Here is a 26,422-nt window from a genome sequence, read left to right as displayed (position 1 = left end):
TCAAGCATCTCTCAATGTCTCTGTTGAAGTTGTTTTTACATAAACGTGAATAGGAGCTGGAAGACTGTTCTATGTCTACTGCAAACAAAAGGAGATTGTTCTTTAGAGAGGCTAGTTAAGCTGCAAATCTCCTTGTATATGTATGGCTTCGAAAAAGGGGTTTGCACAAATTCATGGAATAAAAATTTTCTGATGGCTGCTAAACATAAAATACCAAATCTGAATAACAAGTCACAAGAGGCTGGAAAAGTAGATGGATTTTGGGTCTCATACAGTACACGTTTCAGGGCAGCAGAGGTAGATAGCCTGACTACTAGGATACAGGCTGTTTAATTCGGCCTCAATGAATGCTAATTGTTTTTATATATTAGAAGAGCTTCACTAAGAAAGGGTAAAGAGAAGAGTCTCTACACAGCTCATAGCCTAGTGCAGTGTCTCCAAAGTATGGCAAATGAACTGTCCCATGGTAGCACACAGCAAAGATTTCCAACAGGCCTCCAGCTCCCTCCCGAGTCTCTGTGGTCAAAGAGTGAGAGACCCCAAAACTCTGCCTCAGATAGAGCCTGCCTGCAGGCACTGACAGGAGCTGGATATGCTTTGCTGAGAGCTGGCTATATGCAAGTCCATCAGCACCTGCCCACAAGCCTGTATCTGCCGCATTGGACTATGTGGGGGCTCAGGATTTGAGTTTCCTCTTACCATCAAATATACCAGACATCAGTTTGCTGCTTCCTAGGAGCATATCCTGGGCATCAAGCTGTGAGATACTTACGGAGTATCTCTCCTGTTAGAATCATAGAACAGTTAGGGTTGGAAAGGACCTTAAGATCATCTAGTTCCAACCCCCTTGCCATGGGCAGGGACACCTCACACTAAACCATGTCACTCAAGGCTCTGTCCAGCCTGGCCTTGAACACCGCGAGGGATGGAGCATTCACAACTTCCCTGGGCAATCCGTTCTGCTCTTTGCTCCCTCTCTCTCTCTGAAAGACTGTGATTTATTTTCCATGGAGATTAGGGAAACCTGAATCTCAAACAAACAGAAATGCCAGCAGAGAAAAACTATTTCCTGTCCAGGTTTATAGCTGCAATAGCTACAAAAGCTACAAGATTATAGAGCAGCCTAGAGTAATTATCATCAAACAGCTCCCAGCCTAGGCAATCCATTTTTTTATTTCTCTAAGCTGAAACATAAATTATCGGCATTTTCTGCATAGGCTATATAAACCCCCAGTTATTCAGTCCAAACCCACATGATTTCCTGACTGGTGCACTGAAAATAAGCTGAAAGGCAGCAAGGCTACAGAAACACAAACATATTCATATTGAATAGAGACAACCCCAAAACCCCATCGGGAAAGCCCTTTTTCTATCAACTGATGGCAGAGCCTGTGTATTCCTGACAGAACTCAGCTACTCTATCAATCAAAGTGACTGAAATCCACTGCAAAGCCAATCTGGCAACTCCGATGGCTGGAGTAATTCAGCATGGACATAATTGCTTTTACTTAGGATTATAATTAGGACCTATTTGACAAATGTCACTCTAGCTGGGCCAGGGATAATGATCAGGAGTTGTGGGATCCGTACCTTCTGGGCGATGGCTCCCTGCAGGCTGAGGAGAGAGCTGCATTCCCCTTCATGGTATTCTTCTTTACATTCACGGCAGAACACAAACTGGAAAACAAACCAAAGCATGCAAGTCATAAAAACACATTAGGCATATAGACAGCAGGTTACAATCACGAAGAGTCATACAGCAGATGATCTCTTGCCCTTCTCATCCCATTAAATTCCCATAAACATCTTAATTGTTGTTGTGGGTTCAGCAGTCGCAGTTATTTTTCTCCTTCTTAGTAGCTAGTGCAGTGCTGTGTTTTGATTTTTTGGCCTGGGAACAGTGCTGATAACGCCGATGTTTTCAGTTGCTGCTCAAATGTTTGGTCTGGCCAAGGACTTTCTGAGCCTCATGCTCTGCCAGGGAGGAGGGGAGGCCGGGAGGAAGCAGAGACAGGACACCTGACCCAAACTGACCAAAGAGGTATTCCATACCACAGCACGTCATGCCCAGGATGTAACGGGGGGTTACCCAGGAAGGGCTGGGACTGCAGGGTTGGACGAGGTATCAGTCGGTGCTCGGCTGGGGAGAGTGGGGCGAGTTATTGGTTGGCTGGTGTTGAGGTGTTGTGTTCTCTTCCCTTGTTATTTCCTTTATCATTATTATTACTAGTGGTAGCAGTAGTGATTTGTGTTATACCTTAGTTACTAAACTGTTCTTATCTCAACCTGTGGGAGTTGCATTCTTTCCGATTCTCCTCTCCGTTCCTCCAGGAGCAGGGGGAGGGCAAGAAGTGGGGGGAGTGAGTGAACGAGGTTTGTGGTTGGGTTTAAACCACGACAGTTCTTTTTGGCGCCCAACGTGGGGTGATACAACGGAACAAGTCTTTGAGAAAGGGAGGAAAATAATCCAAATCCTGCTGAAAGCCGGTTTTGCCATAAAACGACGATATAGGAGGACCACGAGATTTTCCCCGGGACTGGACAGCCATGAGTGGCAGGGTGTATGGGATAGTATGGGCAAGTATCTAGGTCAGTGGGCTCCTCCAGCACTTTGGAATTTCACCACCGAACAAGTGCAAAATCCGGAAGAATTAGTAAAACACTTAAATGAGATGTGTGGTCAGTCTGGCCGTACCAGAGAAGGACAAATCATGGCAACGTGCTGGGACTTGGCCTATGCTTACAGGGCCTTGTTCAACACTATCCAGCACCTTCAAAAGGAAAAAAATGCCCCTGCATCTGAGGGCAAAGCAACAGTCAGCGCAGCTACTCCAGCTCCAAGCACAGCAGCTACACCACCCCCAGCGATGAGTACAGTCACTACCCAAACTCTGGCTGCAACAGACAGCACGGCTACCCCAGCTCCAAGCACAGCAGCTACACCACCCCCAGCGACAAGTACAATTGCTACTCAAACCACAGTGAAAATCACTGCAGCTAAACCAGAGGACCAATTTGTACCAGTATTGGTTGCCCCTGTACGCAAGAGAAAAAGCAAAAAGGAGGCAAGAAGGGTGAAGCAAGATGAAGAAACAATGTATTCACCACCCGGTCCAGTATCTGAGGAGGAGTCATCATCACATGATGAAGAAGAAGAAGAAGAAGAGGTGACTTCTCGACCTCGGACCTCAACCGAGCTACGGAATATACAAAAAGATTTTACCCATCAACCAGGGGAGCACATCATCACCTGGTTGCTCCAATGCTGGGACAATGGGGCCGATGGTCACGAACTAGAAGGTAGTGAAGCCAAGCAGCTGGGATCACTTGCTAGAGAAGGGGGAATTGACAAAGCAATTGCAAGAGAGAAAAAGTCCCTCAGTCTTTGGAGGCGGCTCTTGGCAGCTGTGAAAGAAAGGTTTCCATACAAGGACGATGTTATGAGTCGTTCGGCCAAGTGGACTACTTTAGACAAAGGCATCCAATCTCTGAGGGAATCAGCCATCATAGAGATGATCTATCACATCAAGCCAAATAATGGGGATGTACCCATAGACCCAGATGAAGTCGAATGTACACGACCCATGTGGCGAAAACTAACACGGAATGCACCGTCATCATATGCCCATTCATTGGCAACAGTAACCTGGAATGATATAGTACCACTAACAGTGGATGAAATGATTCATAAACTCCGAGAGTTCGAAGACAACCTCACCCCTTCCATCATCTCAGCTGTGGAAAAACTGTCCCAGGATCTCAAACGATTGAGGGACGATCTATCTGATTTATCCAGCTCCTCACGTGTACCAACACACGTCTCAGCTATTAACAAAAGGCGCCCTATTCTTCAAGAAAGAGGATACAGGAGGTATACGCCACGGGCCACCCTATGGTTTTATCTGCGGGATCACGGAGAAGACATGACGAAGTGGGATGGAAAACCCACTTCAGCTTTGGAGGAACGGGTGGGCGAACTGAAGAGTGGAGCAAGGCCCAAGACTCATCATCCCATGAGAGCTGCGGCTTCAGTCTCTGATGAGCAGGCCCCCAGATGGAGTGGAAGAGCTGACTTTACTCCAGCTCCTGTGATAACGAAGAATAATCCCTTTCAATATGACTTAAGTGTTCAAAGTTGTGATAACTATTAGAGGGGCCCCGCCTCCAGCCAGGTGGAGGTAGGGGATAATCGGATTTACTGGACTGTGTGGGTCAAATGGCCTGGCACATCAGTCCCACAGAAGTATAAGGCTTTAGTAGATACCGGTGCACAGTGTACCCTGATGCCGTCAAGCTGTCAAGGGGTGGAACCCATCTATATTTCTGGAGTGACAGGAGGATCCCAAGAATTGACTGTACTGGAGGCTGAAATCAGCCTTACTGGGAGGAAATGGCAAAAACACCCCATTGTGACTGGTCCATGCACTAAGATAAGAGTGCACTGAGATAAGAGTGATGGTATATTGAAAATGTGGGATCTGAGCATGACTTGAATGGTATGGAATAAGGGGTGGATACTGTCCTGGGTTCAGCAGTAGCAGTTATTTTTCTTCTTCTTAGTAGCTAGTGCAGTGCTATGTTTTGATCTTTTGGCCTGGGAACAGCACTGATAACACCAATGTTTTCAGTTGCTGCTCAAGTGTTTGGTCTGACCATGGACTTTCTGAGCCTCATGCTCTGCCAGGGAGGAGGGGAGGCTGGGAGGAAGCAGAGACAGGACACCTGACCCAAACTAGCCAAAGAGGTATTCCATACCACAGCACATCATGCCCAGGGTGTAACAGGGAGTGACCTGGAAGGGCTGGGGACTGCAGGGTTGGATGAGGTATCGGTCGGTGCTCAGCTGGGGGGAGTGGGGCAAGTTATTGGTTGGCTGGTGTTGAGGTGTTGTATTCTCTTCCCTTGTTATTTCCTTTATCATTATTATTACTAGTGGTAGCAGCAGTGATTTGTGTTATACCTTAGTTACTAAACTGTTCTTATCTCAACCTGTGGGAGTTGCATTCTTTCCGATTCTCCTCTCCGTCCCTCCTGGAGCAGGGGGAGGGCAAGAAGTGGGGGGAGTGAGTGAACGAGGTTTGTGGTTGGGTTTCAACCACGACAATTGTGCATCTTATTATACACTCTGATCATTAACACAACAATTTGCTGTTATTATCATACATTTCATTGGTCAAGTAACATAAATGCCATTATTAAAAATGAGATTTTGCTACATGGTTCATTTAGGGATGTAAAGTCATACTAGATACTTTTGGGTGTGTTTTTCCTACAGTGAAATCTGTTTATACAAAGGGTGCTGGCTGAAACAATCAGTTCTGCTTTATAGTGTTTGCTACTGGAAATAGTCTATTCATATTTCTGAATCAAATCATTTCTCTATGGAAAACTATTGCTGACTTGACTTTATATAGGTCATATGAAATACCATTCTTGAGAAAATGATATCTATACTTTTATAGACTGGTTTAAAAAAAATCCATAGAAGGAACACAACGATAGGTTACTTAACACAGGTTTTAGGTGACTATTTCTAGACACTTACTTCATTTGTAGCAATTGTTCTCATTTCATCTTCCTTAAATTGCGTGTTTCTTTATCTAAGGCTTCATTGAAAAGTAATGTCTTTTGCAAATGAGTAAAACAATTGTCCCTACCTCAGTCTGAGCTGTCTCTGCCACCTAAACTGATTCGTATGTATCAAGATTGATGCCTTTTTTTTGAACTCAAAAATGAAGATATCTGTCTTGACATGTGTCAAAATCTTTGACCCATCAATGCTGCATTAAATTCTGTCTCCTTGCAGGTAAGAAGAAAAGTCAATAATGTAAAATGGGTTTCTCTTATGCTGTTTTAAAGCTATACTGCCTTGATGCAACTTCAGACTCTGAAAGATCTCTCAGCGGTAAGCCATTCTGACTGGTGTTATAAGCAAGACTGATGTAACAGCCTTGATTTTTAGATACAGAGCTGCATTCACATGTAATGAATAAAGGATATCAGGAGGACACGGCACTAGAACATTTGTCTGCCACAAATTCTAGCTGTTGCAATTTCATTTTGAACTCTTTCAAGCTGTCACTTTTCTAAGAAGCACTGAAAATGATATTTCACTGTCATGCTAAAGAAACTGCACTTTTATGAAAAGGAGCATTGTGCAAGTCTGAAAGGATTGATTCTGTTGCTCAGAAAGTCAGAGAAATTTGGAGCAGAGGGGTGGAGTTAGTGTTATCTAACTTCCAGAGATATCAAACCTAATCACTTATTTGCTCTCTTGTCACTTCTCTCCAACATTTTGACAATGATTTAAAACGTTTTATTTTACTTCAGGTAATACGGATTTGTTAATTCACTTGTGCTTGTTAGAAAACAGCTTAACAATGGAAGCACTTTTGTAAGGTACGTTGTATGAGAGGCTGCATTATTGTAAAAGAGCATCACATGAATACAACAATTTGCACTACATTAGTGGTCACAAGTTTCAGCTATATTTAACACTGCTCAAACACATAAGGAGAAGTACTTGCTGTCTGGATACCTAACAGCTCAAAGACTTGTTATCCTTTAACAAATAAGGTTATGGCCAGGTTTAACTGTATTTCCTACTATGTGTCATATTCTCTGTTTCCTTCGTGATTTTATTTCCTTATGAACACATCTGGCTGAAGGGATTTTCACAGTCTAGGAGGTTCCTCGAGTGCATTGATGATAATTTCTTAATGCAAATGGTGGACGTACCAACTAGGGGAGCAGCGCTGCTAGATTTAGTACTCGCCAACAAGGAGGGTTTGGTTGAAGTGGTGACGGTCAATGGCAGCCTTGGCTGCAGTGACCATGAGATGGTGGAGTTTAGGATCCTGTGTGGGAGGAATAGAATACCTAGCAAAGCCACAGTTCTGGATTTCCGAAGGGCCAACTTTGGCCTCTTCAGTCAACTGCTAAGGGAAGTCTCATGGGAAAGTGTACTAGGCGGTAAAGGGGCTCAAGATAGTTGGTTAGCATTCAAGGACCGCTTCTTCCAAGCTCAGGATCGGAGCGTCCCAATGAGTAGGAAGTCAAGTAAGGGATCTAGGAGACCGGCGTGGTTAAACAAGGAGCTGCTGGGCAAACTCAAGTGGAAAAGGAGAATCTATGGATTATGGAAGGAGGGGCTGGCCGCTTGGGAGGAATATAGGACAGTTGTTAGAGGATGTAGGGAGGCAATTAGGACAGCTAAGGCCTCCTTGGAACTCAATCTTGCTAGTCGGGTTAAAGACAATAGAAAGGGCTTCTTCAAATACATAGCAAATAAAACTAAAACAAGAGGCAATATAGGCCCACTGCTGAACGAAGTGGGTACCCTGGAGACAGAGGATATAAAGAAGGCAGAGGTGCTGAATGCCTTCTTTGCCTCTGTCTTTACTCCTGCAGACTCTCCCCGAGGGCCCCGGATTTCTATAGCCCCAGAAGGAGTCAGGACAAAGGAGGAGTTTGCTTTGGTAGATGAGGATTGGGTTAGGGATCAGCTATGCAAACTGGACATCTGTAAATCGATGGGTCCGGATGGAATGCACCCACGGGTGCTGAGGGAGCTGGCGGAGGTCATTGCTAGGCCACTTTCCATCATCTTTGGTAAGTCGTGGGAAACGGGCGAGGTGCCTGAGGATTGGCGGATGGCAAAGGTCACACCAATCTATAAGAAGGGCAAGAAGGAGGACCCGGGTAATTATAGACCGGTCAGCCTTACCTCCATCCCTGGAAAGGTGATGGAACAACTTATTCTTGACTCCATCACTAGGCATATCAAGGATGAGGGGGTCATTAAGAACAGCCAACATGGTTTTATGAGGGGGAAGTCATGTATGACCAACCTTATAGCCTTCTATGAGGAAGTGACTAGGTGGAGGGATGATGGTAGAGCGGTAGATGTAGTTTTTCTTGATTTCAGTAAGGCATTTGATACTGTCTCCCACAGCATCCTCATAGATAAGCTAAGGAAGTGTGGGCTTGATGATCAAGTAGTGAGGTGGATCGAGAACTGGTTGAAAGGAAGAAGGCAGAGAGTTGTGGTCAATGGCGCAGAATCTAGCTGGAGGTCTGTGACTAGTGGAGTTCCTCAGGGGTCGGTGCTGGGACCGGTGCTGTTTAATATTTTCATCAATGACCTGGATGAGGGAACTGAGTGCACCCTCAGCAAGTTTGCTGATGACACAAAACTGGGAGGAGTGGCTGACACACCAGAGGACTGTGCTGCCATTCAGCGAGACCTGGACAGGCTGGAGAGTTGGGCGGGGAGAAACTTGATGAAATTTAACAAGGGCAAGTGTAGAGTCTTGCATCTGGGGAAGAACAACCCCATGTACCAGTACAGGTTGGGGGTTGACCTGCTGGAAAGTAGTGAAGGGGAAAGGGACCTGGGGGTCCTGGTGGATAGGAGGATGACCATGAGCCAGCAATGTGCTCTTGTGGCCAAGAAGGCAAATGGCATCTTAGGGTGCATTAGAAAGGGAGTGGTTAGTAGGTCAAGAGAGGTTCTCCTCCCCCTCTACTCAGCCTTGGTGAGGCCGCATCTGGAATATTGCGTCCAGTTCTGGGCCCCTCTGTTCAAGAAGGACAGGGAATTGCTGGAAGGAGTCCAGCGCAGAGCCACAAAGATGATTAAGGGAGTGGAACATCTCCCTTATGAGGAGAGGCTGAGGGAGCTGGGTCTCTTTAGCTTGCAAAAGAGGAGACTGAGGGGTGACCTCATCAATGTTTACAAATATGTGAAGGGTAGGTGTCAGGATGATGGAGCTAGGCTTTTTTCAGTGATATCCAGTGATAGGACAAGGGGCAATGGGTGTAAACTGGAACATAGGAAGTTCCACGTTAACATCAGGAAGAACTTCTTTACTGTAAGAGTGACAGAGCACTGGAACAGGTTGCCCAGGGGGGTTGTGGAGTCTCCTACACTGGAGATATTCAAGGCCCGCCTGGACAAGTTCCTGTGTGATGTACTGTAGGTTACCCTGCTCTTGCAGGGGGGTTGGACTAGATGATCTTTTTAGGTCCCTTCCAACCCTTGGGATTCTGTGATTCTGTGATTCTGTGTACACTTGCTTTATCACTGCCTTATCACACAATGCCTCAGCTTGCGTTCTGCACTCCAGTCTCTCTCACTTTTCCTACGCAAGTGCAATTTTAAACCTTCCATAAACACTGAAAAGGGGGAAATAATGAAGAAAGAACACCACCACCACCCCGCAGGCATATATTTTGCAAAGACATTCCATCTGCCTCAGAATGTAGTTTATATGGCATTCCTATTTATTGTAATAATAAAATTCATAAACTCATGTGTATTATTTAAAGACGTGAAATGCATTTTCTCATTATAGAGCCCACTTTTTATACTTGCCCTTAAAATGGAAAATCCACAAGATCAACATTACCAATGTTCTCCCCATAGGATTGCTGTCCTGGAAGCATGCATGAGTGTGTAACCAGGCCTTTCACTAACAACTGTATATCCTGTGAGTAAGTCCACGAGTAAGCTTGCCACATCCTTGTAATGAAACAAAGCCTGATTTTTTGGGGGGGGCGTGAGACAGGATACTCTTTTCACATATTATTAGAAAATGGATGAGATGTAAAATCAGTTCTGTGGCAAAAGAACACCCTGGAGGCTGATCCGTTTGTCAGAATAAATAGGCATCTCCCAGCAGAAATGCAGTAAGCGCTCCCTTTTTATGGCAAAGCATGCATCATAAACAAAAGGTATGTCACAGCAAAGAGCAGTTTGTGGTAGTTGTATTCATTTTTTCCATTCTGATATAAAAAATATAATAAAGTTTCAGTAATAAAATACAGCAACTGCAAAAATGCTGTCAGTCAACTTGTGTTTTGTGGCTTCATTAATATTAATACACTTATTTTGCCCTTGGAAAAAAAAAGGATTTAAGTGGTTCAGTCAGGATTTAAGACTTTAGCATAAATTTAATATTAGTAAATGTTTAAAATTACTATAAGTAGTGTAATTACTAATAATAGTTACACTTTCTTTCCTTTCATTTACCAAAAAAAAAAAAGACTGGCAGATTATTGTGATAATATAAACAGATATACACTTTCTATGTCTTTGTGTATTTCGTACTTTTGTTACCCTTGAAAGATTCTTCAGTTGGAAACAACCAACACAAAGAATAAATACCAAAGGTCTCAAAACTATCCCCTAGGTTTATGCAGTAAAAAGAGGATTATCAGGGAAATCCCCAAAGCTTTTAAGGGATTTAGGCGCTGGAAATTAATATAACCTGTGTGTGTGCTATTACAGGCTTTTGAATATCTGTAAAAATGTATGTTACGGGCCTAAGCAGAAATCCTGAATCCAAGTGACCTTAGAATAGGAGGTATGTAAAACCTCAACAAGGATCCAGATCATGCTTTTAAAATCCTCCCATCTTTATGATCATTTGAACAACAGGTAAAATCAGATCAAACTCTGGTCAGCAGTATGGAATGCAAACCCCCCAGATCTGCAGTGCCAACAGTGATGCTGAATAAAAAAAGAGGCTAGTGAAACCAAGCTGAAGACTCAGTTATTCCTGACTGGCCTATTTATGGTGTTTTAAGTTTGGAAGTGGCAGCAGAATGTAGCTTTATAATTTTTTTTTTTTTTTGTTTTGGATGAAAGGAAAACAAATCTGTCATTTACATGCTATGCTGTTCTTTCGGAAACAAGATTTTGTCATTTTCTTTTTCACAGCATTTCAAAGATCTGCTTTCCCTTGGATTAAGCACCAGAGCTCTCATTCTCCCTCTTGCCTACTGCAAATGCCTCTTTTTTGGTCTCTGATAGTATCTCCCTATAGTGCTCATAAAATATTACTGTTAAAATTATCTTTCTTCCAGCTTCAATACAATACTCCCATTCTGAATCCATATACAAAGCTTCCAGTTTGAGCTCCCTATTGTTATTTTAAAGTTACTCCTCAAATCAGATATTCCTTTTCTTTTTCACCCTTACCTCCTTCCTGCATGTGTCTACACAGCAGCATGAAGGCAAGGTTGCTGTGAGGTATCCATAGTCAAGGTTTAATCTGCCTCACTGTAGGTGCACTGCTAGGGACTTCAGTGTGAGCTAACAACTCAAGCACATACCCATATTTCTTACCAGGCTTCTGCAGTCCATGTTGAAATCTGGACTGCCACATCTTCGCTCCTACAATTATTACTATTAGCTAAACTATACAAAGTGTATCTTCCAAAACAGACATTCACATCCAGATTAAAGATATCAGGTGAGGAAAGATGCACTTTCATCTCTGATAATATCTCCCTGTAGTGCTCATAAAATATTACTGTTAAAATTATCTTTCTTTCAACACATAACCATAGCTCAGTGAGGCATCCATACTGTATCATCTGATAGTGATGAGACAATGCTGCTGCACAGACCCCAAACACATCAGTTGGAACCCAGCTCCCTAAAGCCTTTTACTGATATCTTATGGTGATGATTTCTTAATCAGAACATTCTGTAGTTTGAAATCTTACAAAAAAAGAAACTGATTTTGCACAATTACTTTTTCTTATCAAACCTGTAATGTCATCATAGAATGAAATCAGTTTCTTCTGATATGACATGTTGTCATTAAGAATATATTGACTAGCAATCCTATCATTTTGTCTTCTCTTTCTTCTACCTTTTCTTCTACCTTTTTTTCTCCCTCGGTGGTGGCTGTCTGGACCCTTCACTATGGATGTGAATCACAAATTCTTAATCTACTGAATGCAGGCAGGATCAACACCTCTGTAAGTACTGAAGCTTTCTGCCAGTACTGCAAAACTTGTACAGAAGAGATGCAAAGGTTCCTCAAACCCATGACTATATAAACAAAGAAAATCAACACAGATATTTTCACTTTCATTTAAAATGCAGCATACAAGCTTTATCCTGCCTTCTCAGGCAAGCAAGTACTTAAAAAATCAACCTTCAATGCCTCTACTCACTCTTTTCTCTAAAATCAAGCCAAAAGAACACTACGTTGTAATCATAATTCATTGTAAGGGTGAAATGAACCACATCTGACTTATTAATTTTATCATTTAATGAGCACCCAGAAAATGCACATTAAGTGCTATTGTAATGTCAAAAGTATGCTCTAAAGAGAATACAAGGGAAACCAAGTATAATCTAAGATATACATGGAACTAGACAGACTTGTTTTTATGTCTTCAAAACCAGTTTGGTTATATGTTGCACATCAAAGCAAAATAATGTAGCATTGTAAGATACTTGCATGGCTTTGATCACCAGAGCATCATAGCATCATCCCTCTCACCATATTCCTGTAAAGCAGCAAAGTACTACTATTTCTGTTTTAGTGACTGCAGCCTAATTCAGAGAAATCTTTGGCCACAGATCCCTAAAATTTGAGGATCTTAATAAAGTTGATGTGGAAACACAAATGCCATTGAGGATCCACACCAAAGAGTCTTGTCCAAGATCACACAGCAGCCCTTTAAGGGAGATTTCCAGTTTTTAAAAACTGGAGTCCCCACTACTTGTCTCAGGTCATTTATCAAAAGAACCAGACCTTGGTTTCAAAAGGTCACAACTTAGCCTAATAAAGGTAATCACTAAAGTATTTTCATGCCCTTTATTTTTCTGGGGAGAGGTGTAAATGAAAATACGATGGGGGAGTGCAAATAACAAGTCACCAATCACACAAGCTCCTGTAAGCTCTAACTGGCAATGTTTATATTGTATACAGCAAATGTATAGTTGTTTGGGTTTTTTATCAGGCTAACAGGATGTTTCTAACACATTTTTCTTACCTGGAGAGTGTTTTATTAAATGGTAACATAAACAAAACACTGGAAAGGCAAAGCATTCCTTCTTTTCACCTGACAACTTGATCACTTGGTCAAAAAAAGCCCCTTGAAAATGTTAAATATTATAAAGCACCAAGTTTCAATCCTAAATGAGCTTTTGTAGTCAAACTACAGGCTGCTGATTGGAGCAAGGATTTATACTGAAAATATGAGCATGACCTAAGAGAAATCAAAGCTGTTAGAAAGCGACATACAAAATGGCACTGCCCATAATACCCAAAGGCATCTCTTTAAAGTGTTTCTGATTAGCAAAATATAGCTTCCAAATTCACTTTCCAAAGTACAAATTCTAACATTGTATTGTTATAGTGAGTGATACATGCCTACAGATTTTATTTTATTTAAAGAAAGCCCCCAAACCCCAAATTTCACCTGGAAAGTTTTCACCATACAGTGTATCTTTTGAGTAAGAGAGCATTTGGATCCTTAGCTAGAGTTCAAACGTCCATACACACAGACTGAGCATTTTTTGCCATGAAAATATGTATTTTGATACTTATATCCATTCAAAGTCAATTAAAACCACCTCCCACGCTCCCCCGAACGTCACAATCCTTGTGTTACTGCTGTGAACCACATGTCTGAATACTGGATTGATTGACTTTGCTTCTGGCATTTTGTTATATCCAGCACCAAGTGTGAGACTGTCATCTGCACACCCTGTCTTTTGGTGTTTCTTGTGCTTAAAGCAAGAAACTTTATAAAAGCAGTATATTTGCCATCCGTAGTAGCTATGTTTACTTAGGATTTGTGACTTTCCCAATTGTCAGTTATAAAAAACCCTGCAAATTCTACAATGAAGATAAATGCCACAGTAGAAAAAGTATCCATTTTTAATGATGCCAGTATATCAGATAGAAGGCAATTGAAAAGCATGGTAGTACTTTCAGAGCAATTTTGGTTTTTCTTCTTATAATAAAGTGAACATATTTACTATGCATATTTCATCTAAAATCAAACTTTTGTGAGAAGCACAACAATCTGTCAAAACATGGTGTCAAGCAGTCTCTGTGCAGCTTTTGAAATCTTCCGGCAATTTGTCATCAATACTATAAGAGGCAATTTTCTATAAACATTAAAAGCCTTAGGTGTAGGATGCATCAAAACACTTTAAGACATTTCAGTGTGTTTCATTTGAATCTGAAAGTGAAAGTCTCCCTCCTGACTTCTGCAAAACAACCCATGGGCTCATTCCCTAAGATCTAGATGACGACATGTACATCACAAGGCTCTTCAGAGTGCTGAGTTTGTGTCTGCTGACAGACTTTCCTGGAGCTTGCCTTACATCAGGCAGCATTAACCTGTAAGATGGATTGGTAAAATGGGCAGCCTAAGCTCAGAGAACCTGTCTCAGATCTCCCCAAATCTTGTTTGCTGATTTATGTGGATAGGCAATCTCACTTCTTCTTTCCAGACCACTTCTGAATTGCCTTGTGGACTATGTGCTGCAAGGGATAGAACAGAAGGTTCACAAGGGTATTGCACAGTCTTGTTCTCAGCATGTTGGCTGAGATGTGAAACTTACTAGCCCGTTCCAGTAAACAAGAATGAAAGCAGAATCAGTAACAAGATTATATGTGGTATATTGAAAGTACCAAACCCTGTTATTTGTTGTGCTATTATGTGTACATAATAGAGGCAGGTCTTATTATCATTGAAGAATCCCATCTGACAGCTAACTACACAAGCAAACATGAGTTCAAACACTGCAAAATTTTCAAAGCAGACCATAGTTTTGGTTGTCTGAACAGGCACATCTGGCCCTGGCAGAATTGCACAGCTTTAACTGGAAGTAGAACAATACTGTGCCCTGAAGCATTGGGAAGGGATGCCCAGATTGATGTCAACAAAGCTACCTCTGGAAAGGGAAGCCAAACAAGCTCCAACAAAGTAGGCAGCTGCCTACAGCGGCAGGCTGCTAAACACTGCAAGACATTCATGTCCTTGTTACTCACCTCACCTATGCCAGAGCTGTGGACAGCCACCAGAGAGAGCAAGGCTTATAGCTTGTCAGGCTACAGGGACTACGACAAGACCTCAGATGTTAAACATCACTATCTTGAGGAGTTCTTCCTAACCCCAGAAAATGCTGCTGCCACAGACTGACCTGTCCTTCAGGACCAGCTGTCACAGACAGGCATCTTCCTCTGCTCTTAATTCCTGCATACCCGCTTCTCTCTGCCTTCTCATTTCACACAGCAATAGCCTAGCCCCTTTCCTTCTTCTTCAGGTGGCAAAACTGAATTTTATTTGTATTTTACACTGCTGAGAAGCTTTAAGTAGCCCTGCTGGATACTTTACAGCCATGTCAGCAATCTGTAGATAATGCAGCTATAGCACACTTGGTACCTGGACTGTTGCATCTGCATGGTGCTGTACTCTGCTGGGTAAGATGTTTCAGCACTGCTTGTAGCTAGCTTGGGGGTGCAGAGCAACAGAGATCCCTTACTTCACTGTATAGTATAGACATGACAAAAAAACGCAATTCGGTATTACGTTCTTGCTGGCATCACTGGAGGCAAAAAACCAATTGTGTAATGACTTAATTCTGTTCCCATTTGAATAAGTCGTAAGTGGTACAGACATCTAACCACAGCTACCTAGTGTATAATTTTGAGCAATTTTATGCCTGGATGACTAACAAAATGCCAAGCGGATGCAGGTAAATGTAAGATTTCTACAAATTATTTCCATAATAAATTAAATAATATTTATATGAGGAAACATTGAAAATAATATTATTGCACCTTATAATTTAATGAAAGATATTGGAAACTAAATGCAAGGGATAAGGGGATTAGTCACTTATGAATATGAGGAATATTTTTAAAACAGTCAGAGATGTAAAATGTATCAAACCTGTGATTTAAAAAAAAAACAATACCATTTTTGTAAGCTAGCGGATATTATTCTCTATTTTGAGTATCTCACAGAATAATGTAGCATTCCAGTCATATCTCATAAAAAATAAAAAAAGAAAAAAAAATTAAAAAGTGAACCAAATCCCTAAATACATGATATGCAAAAGGCATATATTAAAACATGAAGTGTGTATCTCTCTCACTCACAGTAGTACAAATCCACTGTAACCGTAATGGAGCAATACACTATTTACCCTAGAGCAGATAAAGTCAGAGCAGGAGTTATAGTGTAGAGGAATAAAGCTAGTATGCATGTTGTCACCACTGAAATGGATACAAAGAAGAATAAGAAGTAAAATTTTATAGAGAAGAAAGCATTATTTTTAAGCAAAAAGAATGAAAATGATAGTTATCATAGAAGGAAAATGATAGTTATCTTGAGATGCCTTTAGAAAGTATGAGACAAGGCGTTTTACAACTGCAACCGTGTATACTGTGAAGATATTCTTCCTGTAGCACATGCATCACTTCTTTACATGTGTGATGCCAAAATCTGATTTTTTTGCAACAAAGTGGTTGGAAGCTACATTAAAATATCACTTCTTACAAGCTTGAAAAAGATGTTTTGTTGCTGAATGCATAGATCGGCTCACAAGGGATGTCACAAGGAATGAATTTTATTGCCTGTGGCTTTAGCTCCTGCTCTAGAAGCTTTGGAGTTCAGTTAATATACTCTTAAACAGTACAACAAACCTATTTCCATATGATAATATTGCTACTAAGAATGCATGCCCTGGGCATTTGAGCATCTAGCCGCACATTTATATGTGCAAACAGACTTGGAAATCTGATGGATTCATTAACGTGGTTCTTGAAATGAGCTACTGAACATGCAGAGTGGGAAGCTGATGAGAGCTGAGCAATTACCCAGTGCCTAATTCACACTGAATTGTAATAGAAATCAGGTCACTTACTTCCCTGAATGTTTTTTTTAAATATTCCTAACAGAACTAACGCATCCCAAGTACAAACTTTTATTCCATGCCATTCAGACTGTGTTCCTCTAGCCATCTGCAAGAAGTACATATTTTATTCATCTCCTGGCTGCTGGAATTCACCTACATTAGAAAAAGCCCATCCAGCAGTATTGAAAACTTTCCAGAGGATGGCAGCAGTGACACAGGAATTGTCACAAGCAGGCTTTGCTATTCTTTTGCAATTGAAAAAGATTCTAAAAAATCATAGTCAATAGCTAAGATCCTGTTCAGGGTTACTAACAGCTGACACATGCAAAACCAGCCCCGACAAGACAGTCTCATAAAGAAGAAATGGTATTCAGATGCACTGAAACACATAAAAAGGAGCAAGGGGTGCTCCTTGTTTCAAGGGCATTATTGAATTTTACCTCTCTTGAATCTGCTAACAGCTGAAGAAGCCCTGTGAACAGAATATCCTTCTAAATATGACCATCTAGAAAATAAAATAGCATCAATAATGTATCTTGGGTAACTGTGGTGCTGCTTTATTTGGCTCATGCTATCTCCTATGCATAGCACTTGCTTTTTATAACTATAAACACACATCTAGTCCATGTGCTAGGGAGAGCATGAAATAATGAACAGATTTCTGTAAACCTCTCTCTTCTAAGGAAATGCCTACCTTCTGCACAAGGGCACAGTGAAGTGCCTTTCCTCTCAGTGCTGAGATTAAGCAAGACATGAGGATATTTCCCTGAGAGAAATGTGCTTTTTTTTTGGTGGTTTGAGGAAGGAGAATGATCTTACGCCTCTATTCAGCTTCCTGTTTAGGTTTGTCTTATGAAGAATTGAATCCTTTAAAATCAGGCGATAACTAAACTACAATAGTTAAACCCAAACCATGTTCTCTTCAAAGACCAGCACCATTCAGATCAACAACTGCTTTGTTCAAATTCTGAGTGTGAGTAGTACTTTACTGAAAAACAAAAAAATTCTGCATTAGATTATTCCAATTAGAGGTGTTTCTAAGCCTGAATACAGATGCTGAACAGCACTGAGAAACTTTGGGCAAATTTCAAAAGCTGATGAAAACTTGGTGTTAAGCCTAAGTCTAAAATTAGATGCATCCAGACCTTGGAACTCCATCAACTCCAAGCTCTGAAGGATAGATTTAGACTCAGAATCTGCAATTGCAAATCATCTGAAAGGGGAATAAAAATTGTTTGGGAGAGAACTGCAAAAGAAATCACAAGAAGTTTTGAAAACCTTCATATCTGGTTCTTCTGAATGGGGCATCATCTCTGCAAAATGTTCTATAAACACAGCTGGAGAAAGTATTGGAATGATAATGAAAATATCACGCTTCATCTTTCAAGGAAGAAAAGCAGTGCTTCCTGAGAGACACAGGCCTGATAAAAAAATCATTGACAGCTGGGCTGGTTCAAGCGAGGAGTACCCTGTCACAACCCAGAGCTCCCATTAAAGATCCCTCAATTTTTGTATGTTCTTTTCAGTGCAAAGGCCAGCTGTGCGGTTTCAAGTGATTTTCTTCTGAAACAAGAATGCTTTCTAAAACTTGCACCATTTGTGCTAATTACATTCACAGAGTATATAGTTAGTCAATAATGTGACTTCTGGTCTGACCTTCTGAACTGATCCTTTTCTGGTTTCTTGATCCTAGACATTTTCTGTAAAGTAATTATACGAACTACCAAAAAATGAGCCTTGAAATGTGAGGTCAGAATATTAGCTGGTTTATGGGAAATGCAGACAATTTGGCACTTGTCTCAGCATTGTTTTGATGAACACACAAGAAACATTTTAGCAAAAGAAACTCCGTAATTCAGATTCTGAATACATATACGTATGTTTATAAAGCCAAAAAATATTGTCCTGTATCAGCATATACTGACAGGTAGCAAGATCCCTGCCTACAAAATATATATTTAATGTTTATAAAAAATAATTTTACAACTCATCAATTTTCTTACTTTTCTTTGGATTTCTGACAGATCTACAAATCACCCAACATTCACTGTATTTCTCTCATGCTTGGGAGGCAACACACCACAGCATGAGCAAAGTAGAAGTTTTCTGTAGTGCGTTGAAGACAATTCCTTGACACAAATGATGGAGGTGCCAACAAGGGGACAAAGTCTGCTGTACCTTATACTTCCATCAAGGAAGAACTGCTTGGAGATGTGGAGACTGGAGGCAGCCCAGGCTGCAGGAGCCATGAACTGATGGAATTCAGGATCCTGAGAGGAGAGAACAAGGGAAGAAACAGGACCACAAGCCTGGACTTTAGGAAAACAGACTTTGGCCTGTTCAGGGAAATGCTTTGATGAATCCAATGGGAACCAGCCCTGGAGAAAATGGGGATCCAGGAGATTGGCTGATGCTCAAAGATAATCTCTTCCAGCTCAACAGTGGTCCACCCCGACCAAGTCAATAAAAACTATAGAAATCTGTATAGAAATCTTCCAGAAATCTGTATAAAAATCTTCCTCACACACATCAGTATAGATCGATGTACAGTGAATCCCTAGGACCCACAAGTAGCTTAAATTTCACTGCTAGTAAACATATGATATGTAACTACAATCTGTATAGAACAACAGATTACACTAAACCAAAGCCCAGATGCTCACGCTTTTCTCAGCACAGTCAGCAAAGCAGATGTGACTCTTAAATCCCATGGAAGTGTTTATCTGCACGTGCACTGGTACAGGACCACACCAAGCTGGACTTTCTGCACAACATGACAGTTCATATCTGGAAGTATTACCCTCCTCACATGGCTCCTGAACGTAGGAAGAGCCTCATAATAGCTGTTAGGATTCAATAAAAACAGTAATACACTTCTAACAATGGTAACAATATCACCTTACCGATACCAATAAGAAAAATACTACTGTTTAACACAAGGTGTATATCATCACTTCCTCTCATTCCCTTCCCTGCTTTGAAAAGGCTCAGAAGCAGCTACACCTGGAAGCCTTCCAGCTACAAAGCCACATGACTTTGGAGTGCTTTTGGGGCAGGAACAAAAAGGTATGTTTGGCAACATTTACCTTTTCTATCTCCCAAGGTATCCTTAAGGTATTCTATGCAAATGAGTCAAGTAAGTAGGGTAGCATAAGCTAAATTCTGTATTCAAGACCTCCATAAAAAGCAGATAAGTAATCAAGGGGGGGGGGAAAGGGAAATTTTGTTTTTTCTATATATTATGAAATTACAAATTATAATTATATAAAATTATATATTACAAAACTGAGCCTGAGGAAATTATTACTGTATATCTAATCCCCACTACATGCCTGTGGTTCTATTCTGTTGCTAATCATGATATTTTGGCCCTTTTTGGGTTTTATTTCTGCATAAATCAAAGAAGAGAGAAGCATACTAATGGATCACTGATAAACAGAAAGGCATCATTTGCCTCAAAATAATTATAATCTGGTAGCAAATGTCGTATTTTTCCTCTTTCCCCCTCAAAATTCAAAGCCCTTTGCTACTGGGAATTTAATGCAAAGAAAAAAGAAAATAGCCACTGTTAGTGTATGACCCCACTGCATTTTTGTTCTTCAGCTTCAAAGGCAACCTTGTAGCTCACACAGAAAACAAAGAAAGCTTACTTTTGCAAACCATATTAAAAGCACTCGATAATAATGGCTCCAAACCACTATCTGTCTTATTGCAGTATTTGGGACTACTGCTGTAGGTTTTTATTAAATAAGCATCATTAGCAAACCTTATGTTGCGTTACCCTTATGCTGTGTGCTTACCGCAGCTGTGTGACACAAGATCCTTCTGACTTTAACCATGATTTTTGGATACATAGAAGGTCAGAATTTTTCTACAGGCAGCAAAACAAAATGAGGCAAAGCATGCCGGCTTTCACTGAAGTGACAAAATCATGTTTGTCAAATAGAGGCGGACTTTAATTTGCCCTTGCAAGTTGTGATATGTGTTATTTTCCCACTGGAAAATCAAGTGTGCATCACTTTTCTCAGCTGCTATATGAAAAAATTGTAGTTCATGGAAAGCTTGCAGGTATTAATGGGAAAAGGATACAATTTGACTTACAGTTCAAGTTATCTCTATTTTCCATCACCAGAAAGTGTTATGTTTTCAAATTAAAAGTGGTTCCAAGCTGCAAAATTCAAGGTTTGTAACAACAATTTGTTCAATCTCATGTTCAAGGAACAAGTTGGAAATGAATCCATGCTTAGGTTCAATTCATTTTATATATCCTCTTTTTGAGGACTCTAGTGCTTGAGGAGTCACTGTCCACTTCCAGGAATGTGGTAAATGCTCATCTCTTTTTAAGATAATATTAGAAAGTCAGAATTAACAATTACTGGCTCTAGCTTGTCCACTATCTTGGATGCTTGTAGTAAATACCTAGCCATCTGCTCAGCACACACACACACACACACACACACATATGCACACTCACAAGTGGAATTATGCGACAGCACCTCTTCTCGATGAATCACATACAAGCTTCCAAAGGGAGATAACTTTACAAGGTACAAACCCATGATTATCTGTATTTATAATAATATATATGCCATCTGAACTAGTAATGTGACAATATATAAAAGAAAGGAATTGCCCTTGAAATCAAATAACAATGTACACCTTTGCTGTTTTTCTTAAAAAGCTTAACTTAAACTAAAAGAATTTTTGACAGATGTCACTGTCGCTGTGGGATCCAATTAGATGTTTTTGTCTCGCATAATGACTGCTAAAGATATGTACACATGGCATTACACAAAGAATTAAGATGTATAAGTCTTATCAGAACGATGTCTAATGACTGAGAGTAGAAGTCTAGGCATTAGTTCCCCATTAAGAATGAGCTTAATTTAAACCATTTGAATAGTCTCACTGAAATGGATCCCAAGTATAAGCAGATGCTTAAGTGAAGTTTTGTATTAGGCCTTTACTCCAAGTTCACAGCAAATTTATTTAATTCAACTTTACTAAGAGCTTGTATTAGTAACATATAAAACCAAGCAATTAAACCACATGTGCTTACTTACATAAGGCTTTCCCAATACATCGTTTTTTACACCTAATAATTGACAAGTCAACCTACAGTGAATCTTTGTAAATCTTGTTTCATTAATGTCTTCTCTACTGTTTTTTTTTCTTAAAGAAGAAAATTATTTAAAATATTTATGGTGTTCTTGGTGTTGCTACTGGGCCATCTCAACCCCCTAGCAGCTCTGCATTCAAATCTGTCCACACCTTTAAGGGTTTTCAAAGGAAAATAGTGTTACGCCTATTCCTTTCTTGACTTTGGTCTAAGAGTCTTCCAATTATACACATCCAATACATGATGGATGCACATCTTGGCCCTGAACTGTAGACAATGGGAGAGTTATAAACATATAAAAGTAGTATTTCTGTCAAGACCCTCACAGTAAGCTTGTCCATTAGCCACAGAAACTGTAAGGCTCAACAAGATGTGTGGTACCCTGAGATAACGCATGCCTTGTGAGTGTTGTGAAGTATGAGGCAGAAGCAAATGCTTTTAGTGACCTGCCAGTGTTATCTTAGAGTAGCACACACACCTTGGAATATCCTATGAAATTATAAAACAGCCCCAAACTCACAGAAAATTAAATCTATTTTTTTAATTTAGCAACTAAACAAAAGAAATGAGGTGCATAATAATTTAATGGCCAGTAAAGAGCAAATAGCTTATGAAATGTTTTATTTCTGGACTGGTGAGGGGAATAATAGGCAGGGTCACAGGTGAATGAAATAAAATGTCACGTACATTCTTCATGCTATTCAAGCATAGCAATTTCCCAGAAGGTCCTTCATTAAAACAAAAATGAAATAATGGAAGAGATAGTTTGAAATATATTTTTTTCTCTTTTTTTCATGCACCTTCATTTTTCCCAAGCAGCCCTCCTATTTATAATTCTGACTGGGATTTGGAACACAAATTTTTCAGCCTGTAATTTACCTTATATAGATACGTATAACTAGAATAATCCAGTTTCCAATAATCTGTATAGCAAACAAAATTCAGTAGAAAAACAGAATCCTTTCCTAAAGTATTCTTACAAAACAATAATCATTATTATTCAATTCTTAAAGGAGAGAAAATCATTTATCAATTTGTTCTGAAATCTTGCACCCTGCGCAATGTTTAGGAAATATCAGGTACTACTCTGGATTTACAGTGTTTTGTTTTTTGCATTTATGAAAAAAACCCTGCTCAATTATATGGGATTAACTACCAAGAGATATTAAACCAGCAAGTTCCAGCTGTCTGTCGCAGCAACCCTTCAAAAATGCTGTTAACAAAATCTGTCAACCATACTCTTTGAAAGCAAAAAATCCTTCCTAATTTTGTTGGACAGTCAATTACAGATAAAACATTTTTGTCCAGACCACCACAACGACAACTAATGCCTCAATTCTTTGTCATATCTGTAAATAAATATTGGCTTCATCTGGCATAACTGACCAAATATTGATTGCAACTCAACTTGCAAAAATATCTCTCTGGACTACATGTCTTAATGTTTTCTTGAAGCAGTGGGTTCCACTTTAGTGAAGTACTTTACATTCAAGAGGGAGTTTCCTCTTGTTTTTTTCTGTGAGAAATGGTTATATAAAATTCATATGCCAGACTATAATAGACCTTTGATACAAAAGGGAAGGAACGAATCAACATTCAAACAGCGTAACAGCAGCGTAAGACTGCACATACTTAGAATTTCTTAAAAATCTTACTTTAGCTGTAAAGATACATTATAAATCCACCTCTGATATTTATGCAGTTATTTCATATGGTATTATTTATTTCATAGTATATTTGCTGAAAAGGAGTATCTTGTTCAAAGGCAAGATCTCTACAGACAGATAACACCCTTTACTAGACCAGCTGATACAGCTAGAATACTGAGCAGGGCATTGGGATATATACAGTCATCTTCATTTTGATCCAAACCTAAAAACTTCTCCATTTTAGGAGTTCCCCATAATGAAAGAAATTAAGAAAGCTTTTCTATAAGCATTAGCAGTCAAGACGACAGTTTTACAGACATTTGTATAATGAGTTTGAGAGATGATATGGATTTTCTGATGCTGAATCAGACTTGAGCTCATAATGCCGCCCAGGACATTTGAAAGGTCTCTCTCTTTCTCTTCCATCCCGTTACTTATTCAATAGATTTGTGGAAATGTATCTGGTAACGTATGGTTAAAATAGGCCCCACAAGCTACCAAGTTACTACAGGGCTGGGAAAGATCTGCAAATACACAGAAATAGTGCTATTGCACAAGACTTATTTCCATACAAAATCAGGATAAAAAAATATGAGCTCATCTCGCACTCTCTGACAGGCTAAGTCTGCTGATAAAGAGAGAACAGGAATGTGGAGCAGATACATAGTGATGAACACAGGGTAAGGACTTATAGAGTAGAGAACAGAGTGACATGTCCCATTGTTAAATCTGCTCCTCTTTGTGCGCTCTATATAATTTTCTTTCGTGCTCCTGCAACTCTTTATCCTTCTTGCTGCTGTATGTTCTGAAAGGCAGAGAGATATCTTTTAAAGGCCTTCAATAGGTTTTTGGTAACCTATTTTATGTGATCATTAGCCTTCATTATGTTTCCATCATCTGATTTTCACATTACTTAGCTTCATTTTTTGCTCTCTGTGACTGTGAAAAAAGAACTGCACCTACATCTAGGTTAGCTTTTAGCTTTTTGTATGCTAATACTTTCCATAAATTACTTTAAAGGTTTTTTGTTATTGTTGTTGTGTTTTTTTTTTTGTTTTGTTTTTGTTTGTTTGGTTGGTTTTGTTTATTTGGTTTTTTTCCCCATGGGAAGAAAAACTCCTATTTTCCAACATTGCGGTGCTTAAATATTTGAAACTTGTTACCATTTTGGTTGTTCTGATTTGTTCCTTTTTTGAAGAGCGATTATACCCCGAGGTGCAGGACACGATAGGGGTTATAGCATTTTTGATGCAATGAAGCTGGTGTCTTATGTAACAAGACCATCACCTCCCAGGCTTTGCTTCACTCTGTTTACCCCAGCAATGCAATCCAGCATCTGATTTGCTTCCAGCACTGCAGCTGTATTTTAGTCCAAAGGCTTTAAGGACTTTTCTATAACAACTCCCAAATCTCTCTCCCATTACATAATCCCCACTCTGTCCTGGGAAGAATATTTTTTTTTCCTGTGAGTGCTGATTATCAAGGTAGCTGAGCAGAAGTTGTCTCCTTTCAACATTCCTACTGATTCACTTGTGGCAAGACAATAATGGGGTGCTTGTGACAGCTATTTCCAAGAGGCAGAATTTTGATTTCATAAACAAATGTGAGCTCATGCACAAAAGCTATCAAGAAACAGCCAGTTACAAAGAAGAAAGCTAAATATAATAAGCTTTTTCTCACACCATTATTAACTAATGGTAAGCCATGAATCATCTGTGTCTATTTAATACTACTTATTCATAAGTTATGTAGATATGCCCCTAGAGATGACAAAACAATAACATTTTAAAAGTATTTGTTTTATGGTTTCTTGATTGATCAGGCTGTGATCTGATATACGACTACAGCAACTTCAGCAGAGGGCATTGACAATTGTATGTGATATAAAGACAAACATGTTGACAAATAAACATAGGCCATTTACCATGCTTTTGAGCCATTTTGCTATAAAGTGTGTAACAGAAGGTACAAATACATACTTTGCTTGTAGTTGACTCTGTAGTCACTACAATATTGTGGTTTTGCCAAAAAAGTTTGGAATGGAGAAAAGGAAAGCTACATTTTGCCTTGCTGCTCTCTGGGTCCTGTTGTACACTCCCAGGGGAGCAGGGGCTCTGGCATGTATGCATATACAGGTGTTGGTCAACGAGAAACTTAGCATGAGCCGGCAGCACACACTCACAGCCCAGAAAGCCAACCGTATCCTGGGCTGCATCAAAAGGAGCGCGACCAGCAGGTCGAAGGAGGTGATCCTGCCCCTCTACTCTGCTCTCATGAGACCTCGCCTGGAGTACTGTGTGCAGTTCTGGTGTCCCCAACATAAAAAGGACATGGAACTCTTGGAACAAGACAAGAGGAGGGCCACATGGATGATCAGGGGACTGGAGCACCTCCCGTATGAAGACAGGCTGAGAAAGTTGGGGCTGTTGAGCCTGGAGAAGAGAAGGCTGCATGGAGACCTCATAGCAGCCTTCCAGTATCTGAAGTGGGCTTGTAAGGATGCTGGGGAGGGACTCTTCATTAGGGACTGTAGTGATAGGAAAAGGGGTAACGGGCTAAAACTTAAACAGAGGACGTTTAGATTGGATATAAGGAAGAAGTTCTTTACTGTGAGGGTGGTGAGGCAGTGGAATGGGTTGTCCAGGGAAGTTGTGAATGCTCCATCCCTGGTTGTGTTCAAGGACAGATTGGACAGAGCCTTGGCTGACATGGTTTAACATGGGGTGTCCCTGCGCATGGCAGGTGGGTTGTAACTTGATGATCTTAAGGTCCTTTCCAACCCTCACTATTCTACGATTCTATGATTCTACGATGCAGGAAAAGCTGTGGTAGTAGAGTGGACAGAGTGGAACCTGACAGCTAGAGCACAGATACAGTGTAGGATTCTCTTGGGTGATTTGCTTGAAGAAGGTAGCAGAGCAAATGGTAAGTCCTTTTAGAAAGCAGATGAGTTCTTAAAAATCTGGAGGGCTC

At 40.4% G+C, this 26,422-nt stretch overlaps 1 protein-coding gene across 2 annotated transcripts in view; it reads right to left on the bottom strand.

Moving 5' to 3' along the window:
* Positions 1 to 26,422, bottom strand: part of PRKN (parkin RBR E3 ubiquitin protein ligase) — a 730,480-nt gene that overhangs the window by 18,237 nt on the left and 685,821 nt on the right. For both annotated transcript variants that reach the window (XM_065680442.1, XM_065680443.1), the window contains one exon: positions 1,591 to 1,677. In XM_065680442.1, the coding sequence (XP_065536514.1) occupies positions 1,591 to 1,677 (87 nt within the window). The remainder of the gene's footprint in view (positions 1 to 1,590; positions 1,678 to 26,422) is intronic.

Source organism: Lathamus discolor, chromosome 5 (assembly GCF_037157495.1).
Source record: "Lathamus discolor isolate bLatDis1 chromosome 5, bLatDis1.hap1, whole genome shotgun sequence".
NCBI classification, from domain to species: domain Eukaryota; kingdom Metazoa; phylum Chordata; class Aves; order Psittaciformes; family Psittacidae; genus Lathamus; species Lathamus discolor.
Note: the sequence above shows the minus strand (reverse complement) of the source record. Positions and strands in the feature narration are given on the sequence as shown.